The 12847-nt window shown below is 46.6% G+C and overlaps 1 protein-coding gene across 6 annotated transcripts in view; it reads right to left on the reverse strand.

The window, feature by feature from the left end:
• ASCC2 (activating signal cointegrator 1 complex subunit 2) overlaps window positions 1–12847 on the reverse strand; it is a 52440-nt gene that overhangs the window by 21620 nt on the left and 17973 nt on the right. For all 6 annotated transcript variants that reach the window (XM_033233175.1, XM_033233174.1, XM_033233173.1 and 3 more), the window contains 3 exons: window positions 7770–7837; window positions 6439–6549; window positions 5186–5298 (listed from right to left, as the gene is read on the reverse strand). In XM_033233175.1, coding sequence (XP_033089066.1) covers window positions 5186–5298; window positions 6439–6549; window positions 7770–7837 — 292 coding nt within the window. The remainder of the gene's footprint in view (window positions 1–5185; window positions 5299–6438; window positions 6550–7769; window positions 7838–12847) is intronic.

Here is a 12847-nt window from a genome sequence, read left to right on the forward strand (position 1 = left end):
GGGAAGGCCCATTTCTTCTTTTTCCACACAATTTTCTCCAGGGACCCCTTGGTTCTCCCCTGAGCTCACCCCAGACTGACCACCTGGGGCTGGTCCCAGGAACAGCTTCATAAGAAGTGACCTATAGCCATGTCCCTCATTCAGATGGGCAACTAAGGCCCAGATAGGCTCATACTAACAGGAATCAGAAGACCACTCAGGACCCACTGAAGTTTGAGAAGCAGATCGAAGATTACTTGCTTGTAATTTTCTTGCTCAAAAACTGTCAGTTAGCCAGGCACAGTAGCTCAGGCCTGTAATCCCAGCACTTTGTGGGGGTGAGGCAGGAGGACTGCTTGAGCCAGGAGCTCAAGATCAGCCTGGGAAACAGGCTGGTGAAACTCCATCTCTACAAAAAATACAAAAATTAGCCAGGCATGGTGGTGCACACCTGTAGCCCAAGCTACTTGGGAGGTTGAGGCAGTAGGCCGGTAGGTCAAGGCTACAGTGAGCCATGATCACACACCACTGCATTCCAGCCTGGGTGACAGAGTGAGACCCTGTCCCCCCCCCAAAAAAAAAAAAAATTGTTCTGGCTGGGTGCGGTGGCTCACTCCTATAATCCTAGCACTTTGGGAGACTGAGGTGGGTGGATTACTTGAGGACAGGAGTTTGAGACCAGCCTGGCCAACATGGTGAAACCCGGTCTCTACTAAAAATACAAAAATTAGCCGGGAGTGGTGATACATGCCTGTAATCCCAGCTACTCAGGAGGCTGAGGCAGGAGAATTGCTTGAACCTGGGAGGTGGAGGTTGCAGTGAGCCAAGATCGTGCTACTGAACTCTAGCCTGGGCAACAGAGTGAGACTCTGTCTCAAAAAAAAAAAAAAATTGTTTTAATATGAAAATCTCAACACAGTATTTGTATTTGGTGAAAATAGGCTAAATGTTCTCAGGATTTTTTCCAATCCCACTGGAAATGAGAAAGAATATATTAAAATAAAAAGTAATAATTTAAAAATTTAAGAAAAAAGTAAATGTATCATATTTTCTACATTGGCTTATGAGTTAAGCCAGTTAGCACTGTTTCTATCACTTTTAAATTAACTAATTAATTTTTTTTTTTTGAGATGAAGTCTAGTTATATTGCCCAGGCTAGTTTTGACCTCCTGGGTTCAAGTGATCCTCCTGCCTCAGCCTCCCAAGAAGCTGAGATTACAGGTACCTGGCTTAAAACTTTTATAAAATTAAGGCTGTGCATGGTGGCTTCTGCCTGTAATCCCAGCACTTTGGGAGGCTGAGGTGGGCAGATCACCTGAGGTCAGGAGTTTGAGACCAGCCTGGCCAATACGGGAAACCCTGTCTCCACTAAAAATATGAACAATAACTAGGCATGGGGGCAGGCACCTGTAATTCCAGCTACTTGGAAGGCTGCGGAGGGAGAATCACTTGATTCTGGGAGGTGGAGGTTGCAGTGAGCCGAAATCATGACATTGCACCCTAGCCTGGAAGACAGAGTGAGACTCTGTCTCAAAAAATTTTAAAAAATGTAAATTAAAAATAATTTATATGAAATTATTTTCAAACAAATATAATTATACTAATAAAAAAAAAAAAAAAAGAAAAACACCTGCTAGCAGTTCCCTACCTCTTATGACAGCAAACCATAATTATTTTCTCTGGTACATCCATATCTGTCACAGTACAGCCAATCTTGCTTCTCACCTTGGTGATTTCACACCACCCTTTCCCAACTCAAATTCAAACTCTCCATCCCAGTTGCACGGCCCCTCAACATTCTTCCAGAGATTAGCACTCCCACAGCCCTCTGGCTTCCTCTCAGGCTAATGCTGGCCACTGCTCTCCTCTTCTTTCTCCTTATTCTCCTCCTCCTCCTCCATGCAGCATTCCAGGCTCACCTCCTCCCTGTGCACTTCCTGATCGTGCTCACTCATGGGAATTCTTCCTTTCCAGAACTAGATGCACTGCATGTGGAATATATTGCCCTGTTGCTCTGGCAAGTGAAACTGCAGCTGCCTCTTTTCTGTGGTATAATTCTTCCCCCAAACATCTTAAGCTTCCCAAAGCCGGAACTGCAGCTTAAGTGTCTAGGTTGGTGCTGAATTTGGAGCAAGTCCTCTGTAAACATGTGCCTGTCAATTGGCTGGTTTCTGGCAACGTCTATCCTACTACAATGCTATACACAACAAAGGGTAACTAGGCCAAAAGAGGCGGGCCCTACTAGGCCCACAGCATAGCCCAGAAAATGACAGAGAGGGCAGTTTGGCCTAAACAGGTTTAGCTGTTGCCAGGATATGTTGCTGGTGGGAGAGTAAATTGGAACAACCCCTATGGAGGGCGATTTGGCAAGATCTATGGAAATTAAAAATGCACATTCCATCTGTCTCTGCTAGTCTACTTCTAGGAATTATTCCTCAGATATACTCGCAGAGGTACCAAATGATGTGTGTGCAAAGTTATTCTTGGTTTTTTTTTTTTTTCTTTTAATGAGACAGAGTCTCGCTTTGTCGCCTAGGCTGGAGGGCAGTGGTGCAACCCCTGCTCACTGCAACCTCTGCCTCTTGGGTTCAAGCAATTCTCCCACCTCAGCCTCCCGAATAGCTGGAATTACGGGCGTGTGCCACCACATCCAGCTAATTTTTGTATTTTTAGTAGAGGTGGGGTTTCACCATGTTGGCCAGGCTGGTCTCGAACTCCTGACCCCAAGTGGTCTGCCTGCCTTAGCCTCCCAGAGTGCTGGAATTACGGCCATGAGCCACTGCGCCTGGCTTCTGTAGTATTTTTTTGTATAGCAAACAACTGAAAAAAACCTAAAGGACCATCTATGGGATCTGGTATTCCATACAGTGGAATTCTACCTGGCCATACCAAAGACGTTAGAGAAAGAGTGCTTAATGCACGGATACGGCACCACTGTTAAGTAAAAAAGTAAAATGCAAACAGTAAATACTCATAATATGCCAACCTTAAATTTTGTAAAAGGAGGGAGACATATAATGTGCATAGTTGCTCATATGTGCATATATACTTGCATATCTCTAGAAAATTCCACCAAAAAACCTTATGGCGATGGCTGTATGTGAATAACAGAATTGGGAAAGTGGAAAGGGAGACTTCTCAGTGTGTATTTTATACTTTTTGAGTTTTGAACCATGTGAATATATTATTTATTCTAAAAGGGCAGCAAGAGGTATACTCAGCTATACTTGAGTAGATGGGAGAGGAAGGAGGAAAAAGGTTACTTCGAGAGGGATTATCAACAAAGCCGACTGGGCAACTGTAACCACTTTCAGAGAGTTCTGGAGAACTGAGGTGGCTACATTTGCTCAGCAGGGCGTTCCTGGCCTCCAGCACAGTTGGAACAGGCTGGGTCAGCCCCAGGGTGTTTGTGGGTCAAAGGCAGTGTTGCCTTTAGTCAAAAGTGTTTCCCTTTCTTCCTCCTACCCTGAGATGGGCATAGCTTCTCTCCTGCCTCTGCTGTCCCTTGCAGTAAAGTCGGCTCTTCCAAAACTTACCCCTTCCCCATCTCCAAAGAGCCTTTCAAAAGCAATCTGTGCCACATTTGGGGAAACACTTTAACAAAATGGGAAAATGCCTACGATAAGCGAAAATATGCAAGGTACAAAATTCTAAGAATAATACGATTTCTTATGGTGATTTTAATTTCCTACTTTTCTGGATTTGCCAAATGTCCTACAAGCACATGCTGCTTTTATCATGAGAAAAGATACCTTTTTAAAAAAGTGGACAGCTACATACCCCTCTCTTCTGGGAAAAATGCTGGGCAGCACGTTATCCTAACATTCTCTGGGAGGCTCAGTAACCCTAATGTCTGATTTTTATAAGCTGAGGCGACCAGGGACGGGTCACAGCACCAGCTGCCATCTCTGGCACATGTAAGGACTAAATAAATGTTTTGTTAAATGGGTGAGTAAATGACAGAATGGACAGGCAGCTGAATGCACGGAGTTGGGCAGCTCCCAGAAGCTGCTACAAATGGTGGGGAGAGACGTCTTGCTAGAGTGACAGTCAGAGGCCACTGGGAAGAGGCCTGTGCCCACAACTGTGAGGCAATACGCAGGATGCCAGCCCCTTCACCCTGGCCTGGAATGCCCATGCCCACCCCTTTCTTACTGCACTAGCAACAGATGCTCTTGGCACTAAGAGGGCAAAGTGGTTCTGCCTCCCTCGCTCATATTCTCTTTCCCATCTGCCTCCATCCCACCAGGATCTTTTCTAACTTTTATCCTTTGGATAAAAGCCTCCAGGGGCTCCCCACTGCCTATAGCATAAAGGCCCTGCCAGCACATCCCAGGCTCCTCACAATCTGACTTCTACTGACTTACCCAAAGTGGGCTCTTGTTACTGGCTTGTTTTCCTGCTGTCCTGTGTGTCCCCCCACTCTGCCTCATGTCACACTTCACTCCCCAGCTCTCTCTCTGGGCCTCTGCATGCTTCACTTCACCTGCCTAAGATGCCCTTCCTGCTATGGGAACTTTTCTTTGTCTGGAAGATACCTGTTCCTTCAAGACATCCTTCAAGGGTGATCTCCCAGCCCCACGTTGGAGCACTCTGTTGTTTCCTTGTGTGTGTTCCCCCCGGGCTACTCTATTGAACTGAAACTATTCTTGGTTGTGTTTGTTTTTTTTTTTTAGATGGAGTCTTGCTCTGTCGCCCAGGATGGAGTATAGTGGCACAATCTCAGCTCACTGCAACCTCTGCTGCCCGGGTTCAACTGATTCTCCTGTCTCAGCCTCCTGAGTAGCTGGGACTACAGGTGCATGCTGCCATGCCCATCTAATTTTTGTAATTTTAGTAGAGACGGGGTTTCACCATATTGGTCAGGCTGGTCTTGAACTGCTGACCTCAGGTGATCCACCCACCTTGGTCTCCCAAAGTGCTGGGATTACGCATGAGCCACCGTGCCTGGCCCATTGTTTGTGTGTGTGCGTGTGTATTTTTTTTCCCCTACCCTATCCTGGTCTTGGCCAAAAAATGGGAGTGCTTCTAAAATGCAGGCTCCACACAAGCAGGAGGCTTATCTGTCGTTTTCACTGCTGCATCCCCAGGCTGGAAGACTGGCACATTCTAAGCACCCAGTAAATATTTGTTAAATGAGTAAATATTTGTTAAATTAGTACATAAGCCAGTACCTCTATTTCAACAGCCAGAAGTACTGCCATACCTGTAACAAAAGTCATGCTTCTGGAAGGTCTGGCAAGCCAAAGGGAAGATATCCAGAAAGGCCCAAAGTGTGGTGCAGGTATCACAAAGGTAGAGAACAATGTCCTTTAACTCCTGTTGCCAAAAGAATACACTGCATTATTCTCCTCTGCCTGCACCGCACATAGAGATCTGCAGAGTGTCTGAGACAACTTTAACACGGTCAGGGTTCCCAACAGGCAGGATGTTAACATGGGAGGAAGGGAACACTGGAGGTTCCGGGCAAAGCCTGGCTGGTCCATCTTCAGGAGCACGATCTGGGTGAGTCACCTAACCTCTCTAAGCCTCAGGTCTTTCTATGGTAGCTCCAATGGCCTTACACCCAATCATCGTTAGGGTTACTTCCAGTTCTGAGATAATATGATTCCCTCTTCTAAGTTAAAGGAAAACCAACTCTTGAATCTGAAGACATCATGCAAAGAAGGAACATCCGAGGCAGGACAAGAATATCAAGTCCATAGGTTTTTCACATCTTGAAGAAGGTATACAAAACACTTTCTTCTAAGTTTCTTACACACTTTCCTGGTTCTTATGACAACTCTGAAAAGTAGGCTGGGAAGCTGTTGAGGATCTCTATTTTACAGATAAGGAAACCGAGGTTCCGAGGGGTAAAATGATTTGCTCCCACAGCACCTGCCATGTGCCCTTTTGAAATGCAATCACAATCTCCAGGGGGATAGCTCATAGCTGCCTTGTTCCTGTTCTATCTCCAGGGCTTAGGACAGCACCTGACACGTCGAGGCTTCCTGAATGTTTGCCTTCTGTCACCTTTGTCAACTCTAAATTCCATGAGCGCAGGGGCCAGTCTGCTTTTGTTTACTGCCTTATCTCCAGACATAGCACCGGGTCTGGCACATGCTGCAGACTCCTCAATATAAGTCCACCGAATGAATGGCTCAATGAATAATGCACAAATGAACATGTCAAACTGAAATAAATGAGGACTCTGAATTCTTATTCCCCGGTTCTTTCCACTACTCTGTAAATGAGGCTCCCAGAGAGAAATCCAAGCCAACTGAAAATGCTCTAAACCTGTGTGATAGGACATAATAGTTGCTCACTGCACTGGGGAAAGGGGCCCTGGCAGGGAAGGGGCCCTGGTCTGGGAAGAGACCACTGGGTCCTCTACTGGGGCAATCTTCCCGGCCTCTGGGTAGCCAGGCCCTGGTTGGAGGGACCCAGCAGGAAAGAGACTGGGCTGAAGGGCAACCTTACCAGGAGAGGCATGTCGCTGGGGGTCAATCGGCCCCTCTCCTCGAGCTTCTGGGGTGTGGTACTGGCCCCATCCCCTTGCAAACCACAGTGCTGGAGGATATTGCTGAAGACCTGTGAAAGACAAGAACGGGCTCTCTCACATCATACTGAACCAGGGCTAGGACCCCTGGCCGGAGCCAGGTTCAGGTGATCTGAAAACTGCCTTGGAGTTTCTACAATATTTATCCATGTTTCCAGGATATAAGCTGAGACAATTACCTTCTCCAATAGTAAGGTCAGAGTAAAAACTATGTAAGACGGGAATGATGGGAGCATCCTTCTTACAGGAGGGCGGAGAGGATTAAAAAGACAACCTGGGGCCAGGTGTGGTGGCTCACTCCTGTAATCCCCGAACTTTGAGAGGCCCAGGATGGAGGATCGTTTGAGGCCGGAAGTTCAAGACCAGCCTGGGCAACATAGTAAGACCCCCATCTCTACAAAAATTTTTTAAAATTAGCTGGGCAAGATGGTATGTACTTGTAATCCCAGCTACTTGGGAGGCTGAGGTGGGAGGATCAATTGAGGCCAAGAGTTCCAGGTTGCAGTGAGCTATGATTGTGCCACTGCACTCTAGCCTCAGTGACAGAGCAAGATCCTGTCTTCCCTCCCAGAATCCTGTAGATATTATCTGACCATATAGGCCAAGCAAGTATGATAATGAACATTTAAGATATACCTTTTGCAATGTATAACAAATCTTTAGAGCCCCTGTAGATAGCTATTTATGGAAACTACATTGAAATAAGACAAATCAACAGTGAGAGGAAAACAGAGTCCAGCGTAGGGACTGAACTGACTGTGCCATTTTTAAGGAGGCTAGCATGTAAGGATTCCAAAACTTACTGTGCATAGTGGATATCTCTTGGTGGTGGGATTATGAGGGAATGGTAATGTTCCTCTTTTATTTTTTATTTTCCAAATTTTCTACAATGAACATTATTTCATGAAATAATTTTATACAACTTTAAAGCTACTTTTTGAGAAACACTGGTCTCTTAAAGGGATATCCTTAGAGGCAATATGGCTGTTGGCAAGCAACACAAAATGCAAGCCAAACTCTGTCTGTAGGAGTGCCAGACAGCCAGCCCTTAGGCTTAAGTCTTGTTCAAAAGGGAAAAGGGCGAATTTAAAGAGATGTAGTCAGGGGTAAAACAAAGAGACTGGGGAGACGGGGGAGTCAGGGAATAAACTTTTCCTCAGCTCTTCCAGGAAAGTCAGGAAACACCACTGAGTTGGGGAGGTGGCCTATCCCCCAAGCTTAACCTCCCCTGGGCAGGGCCAAGAGCCAGTACCTGAAGGATGGTAGGCAGGGTTTCATCCAGGTCATTGTAGTAACTTGGCTGCTGTGTAAAGATGTTTCCTAAAAAGAGAAGAGAAAGGTCGGAATTGAGAAAAGGTGGGGGCTTGGTGGAGTGAAGAGGACACATTACATATGGTTGCCAGCATGTCTGTGGCCTTTCTCCCTTTTCCTAATCCCATCTGCAGCTAGGACCTCGGATGAGTTCTAGCCCCAGGCCTTGCTGGTGCTGAGCTTTGGCCCAGCCTAGAAGCTTCCCCAGGATTGGGGAGGGACCTTGCTCAGTATGATTTAAACTTTTAAGTACCTCTGCCTAGTGAATTACATAAAAGACCTGACCTGGTCAAACCAGCTCACCCTGATGTCCCCAAGGAGTGATCACACTTGGGCACCCTGCCTCCTTTGACAGCTATGGCTCTGGAAGTTGGAGTTAGTCATCCAGGAAAATAAGCAGATAGGATCTCTTTGCTCAAGAAACATGGATGCAATAATCCAGGACTCTCCAATAATGTGAGGAGATTGCAGGGAGATATTTCTCTGGAAATTTCATACCTTCCACTTGTAGATATGCTAACCATACTAATCCTACTCCAAGGTGAGAGGCCTGAGAAGGACCTGGAGACAGATTTACCACACACTTGCAGTTGTTCCTATAAGATGAAGCTTGTCTCCGAGTGTTTACTATTCTCCAAGTGCTGCCGCTGTAAGTGCGTAGGTTTGAGCATATGGTAACTGGAACAGAAACCAAGTGTTCTGGCTGCCCAAATGGTGAGAGAGGGAGGGAGGGAGGGAGGGAAGATCATAGCTAGCTTGGGGATGTGACAATGTGAAATGCCAACGCCTTTAAGAGGCCAGGGTTCTCGGCCCCCTATAATCCCACCATCTAAGGCTGGCTGATGGTCAGGATGTTCTGAATTCTAGGTGTTCTCTGCCTTTGGGCAAGTCTGTCCTTGGTTTCCTTATTGATGACCCTGCAGCCCTTGCTGGACTCTGGAGGATTTGAAAAATGAATGAGTTCAAAAACCAGATGGGGCTGGGTGAGTAAGCAAGTCACTAGGTGGTTGGACTTTCTGTAAGCACTTTCCCGGATGCCACGCCACTGCATTTCTTGATTCCAGAAAGCTGAGTTTTACCAGCCCAGACTTGCTCAGCACCTCCCATCTCCGGATGGGTGCTGATCCCATAACCTGTGAAGGTGTGCTCAGACCATCCACATCCACCTCCTACTCCTGACAAGCAAGGAACGACAGAGCTATCTCCCCACCAAACTCTGTTCTTCCTATAAAACCCTCAAGGTTAAGTCCAAACTCCTGACCGTGGCACAAAAGGCCCTGTGAGATCTGGCCTCTGCTGGTATCCCAGGCCACCCTTTCCCCCTTCCCTACACCGCACTCTTCCCTCACACCATTCTTAACCTCAGAAAACCAGCCCTGTCCCCGCCTTCTGTTTGGAGTGCCTTCCTAGAGCTAACTCCACCATAAAGCAGGTGTCACCTACTCCACGCAGTGCCTCCTGACCCAGGCATCAGGAGAGGTTTCCTCTCACAACCCCCAGGGCCATACCATGTTCTCTGAAGCATCCCAACCACCTTGCACTGGGGAGGCACCCTCTCACGATCCTTCCAGAGCTGCAGTCTGAGTAAAGCGAGGTTTTACATTTGATCTATTAGTATAGATCAAATTTCATACTCTATTCTTGGGGTCTTCTAAGTCCCTTTCCCCACCTTCATCTGATTCTAATGACAGTGACGATCTTAACTTTTTATCTCCTAATGAAATAATAAAAATGTAAGGAACAGCAATGGCATCCTTTGAAATGTCCCTTCTCAGATGAAAGCAGTTCAAAAACCCAGGGTGAAGGGAGATACTGCCAAGTAGATCACTGCAGTCCACAATTGGGCCAAGGCCCAAGTCATTCCTGGTTTGCAAAGCAGTGCTGAGAGTCTAACTGAAAGGGCTTGCTTTCAAAATTACACTTGTTGATGCATAATACCAGCCTTGAAGGTTAAAAAAAGGTGGGGGAATAGGGATAGGTACTCAGGAGGTCAAGGTGGGATGATCGCTTGGGAGAAAAAAAAGGCAACGTAAGGAACTGGGCTTCTACTCACAGAACACTCAACCAGTCCCCTTTCTCCCACCTTCTTTCACTTGTCAATCCTCTTACAAATGATCACTTTGCCTGAGTTTCTGCAGTATAGAAATTGGAGGCTGCCCCTTCTTATACCTTCTGCTCAAAGGTTAAAAAGAGAGTTGTTGTGTATGTGTGCGTGAGAGGGACAGACAGAAACTGCAGGCGCCTACTCTGCATCACTTCCTGTCTACACACACACACACACACACACACACACACACAGAGTGAAGGGGCTCCTGAGGCCTGGTCCCGACTTCTTTTGTGCTGACTCCCCTCAAAGAGCCAAAGAAGGGGCTCTTCTTAATAAGCCAGTTTAGGATTCTCAATCTCAAGGTCTGAGAACTCTTAAAAAAAACACCTCAGAATCTATGAGGGAGGACATTTTTCTGTATAGACGTTTTCATGATTTTCAAAGGAGCCAGTGATCCAGATGATTCGGAGCCCAGGCAGTGAGTGGGCTTTCTCACTCTCCCACCACCACGCAGTCCCCTTCTTACATCTTACACCCAATAAGTCCCATGCTGAACCTCCCCTCTACCCACAGCTCCCTCTCCCACCTCCCAAAGGGCCTTTTTCCTGCAACCAACACCAGTTCTAGATGACCTCACCAAGCCCTGCTTAAATCAGGTTCCTGGATTTCCTTTTCTTCCCCAGCAGCCCAGCCAGGCTCTCACCTTCAAACTCACACAGATGCGCCCACCTCCTACAAGGCCTCCTCTCTCCACCCTTCCCACGTGCATGCTGCCAGATGAATCTTGTTACCTGCTCCAAGCTCCTGCAGGCTCCACGGTCTCATCACAGTAAGAGCTCATGCTTACCAATGGCTGTGACACAATGTCAGGCACAGTGCTGAGTATTCTACTCATGCTATTTCAATAACTCAATTTGTTTTTACGGTTTTTTTTTTTTTTGAGGCGGAGTTTCGCTCTCGTTGCCCTGGCTGGAGTGCAATGGCACAATCTTGGCTCACTGCAATCTCCGCCTCCCAGGTTCAAGCGATTCTTCTGCCTCAGCCTCCTGAGTAGCTGGGATTACAGGTGCCTGCCACCGTGCCCAGCTAATTTTTTGTATTTTTAATAGAGATGGAGTTTCGCCATATTGGCCTGGCTGGTCTCAAACTCCTGACCTCAGGTGATCCTCCTGCCTCAGCCTCCCAAAGTGCTGAGATTACAGGCATGAGCCACCACACCCAGCCTCAACAACCCAATTTAATACTTGCACCCATCCTATGGGTAGGTATATTATTATAATGTCTTCCCATTCTGCAGATGAAAAAACTGGGGCTTGGAGTAGTTAATTGACTTGGTTAAGGGGACACAGCCAGGAATAGAGCTGTGGTGTGAATTAGGCAGTTCAATTTCAGAGCCTGTCTTCTTAGCCACCAAGCAATACCACTCCCCAAGTGCTAAAGCCTGGCATGAAGCCCTTCCCAATCCAGTTCCAAGGCTCCAACTTCCCCTCCCCCATCTCCTGCTGCTGCCCTCCTGGAATGCTCCACTCTCTAAGCAAACTGGCCTAAGAATTGTTTCTCTAACTAACTGTGCCTTCTGGTGCTCACTCGCTCCATCCTCTCAGTATGTGGTAAAATTACTAGGAGTCTTTCTTAGTCAGGGTCTAAGAGACAGGATCTCACTTTGTCACCCAGGCTGGAGGGCAGTGGTGTGATCATAGTTCACTACAGCCTCAACATCCTGGGCTCAAGGGATCCTCCCGAATCAGCCTCCAGAGTAACTGAGACTACAGGGGCATGCCAACACGCCTGACTAATTTTTAATTTTTTGTAGAGACAGGGTGTCACTGTTTTCCAGGCTGGGGGAAAAAAAAAAGATTAACTGATGATCAGGAAATAATTAGATATGAATGAGAAACCAGAGATTATTCCAATGAAAACGTTGGATGCAAAATTTCTTTTTTTCTTTTTTTTTGAGATGGAGTCTTGCACTGTCTCCCAGGCTGGAGTGCAATGGCACCATCTTGGCTCACTGCAACCTCTGTCTCCTGGGTTAACATGATTCTCCTGCCTCAGCCTCCCGAGTAGCTGGGATTACAGGTGCATACCACCACACCCGGCTACTTTTTTGTATTTTTAGTAGAGACAGGGTTTCACTATGTTGGCCAGATTGGTCACGAACTCCTGACCTCGTGATTTGCCTGCCTCGGCTCCCAAAGTGCTGGGATTACAGGTGTGAGCCACTGCGCCTGGCTGCAAAATTTCATATACATTATGATCAAGTATGGTTTAAGAAAAATACAGAGAAAAGACTAGAAGGAAAAAACAACCAAACGGTTGTTTCTTGTAGAAATCTGGTAACTGCTTTCCTGCTTCACTATACTTTATATCCTTTCAAAATTTCTTAAATTAACATGTATTACCTTTACCATTAAGGAAAAAAAAAGGCTGGGCGCAGTGGCTCACGCCTGTAATCCCAACACTTTGGAAGGCTGAGACGGGAGGATCACCTGAGGTCAGGAGTTTGAGACCAGCTGGACCAACATGGAGAAACCCCATCTCTACTAAAAATACCTGTAATCCCAGCTACTTGGGAGGCTGAAGCAAGAGAATCGCTTGAACCTGGGAGGTGGAGGTTGCAGTGAGCCGAGATTGCTCCATTGCACTCCATCCAGCCTGGGCAACAAGAGCGAAACTCCATCTCAATAAATAAAAAAAGAAAAAAAAAGAAAAGAAAAAGGAAGGAAAGAATAAAGGAAAGCGACCATTACAAGGGGTAACTCAGTTTTGTAACTAGATATTTAGAAGACGTGTCCTACAGGCTCCAGGTGAAGGGAGCTGACAAGGGCATCCAGGGTGAACATCTCTCTGCGCCAGGCCCAACTCCATGAGTTACAATTCAAAGAGGATATCACTGGGACGCACTCTCTGTACCATCCCACAATGCTTGTGTTTCTTTTTTTTTCTTATTTGTGTGTGTGTGTGTGTGTGTG

This window comes from Trachypithecus francoisi, unplaced genomic scaffold (genome assembly GCF_009764315.1).
Source record: "Trachypithecus francoisi isolate TF-2019V2 unplaced genomic scaffold, Tfra_2.0 Lachesis_group14, whole genome shotgun sequence".
Classification (NCBI taxonomy): domain Eukaryota; kingdom Metazoa; phylum Chordata; class Mammalia; order Primates; family Cercopithecidae; genus Trachypithecus; species Trachypithecus francoisi.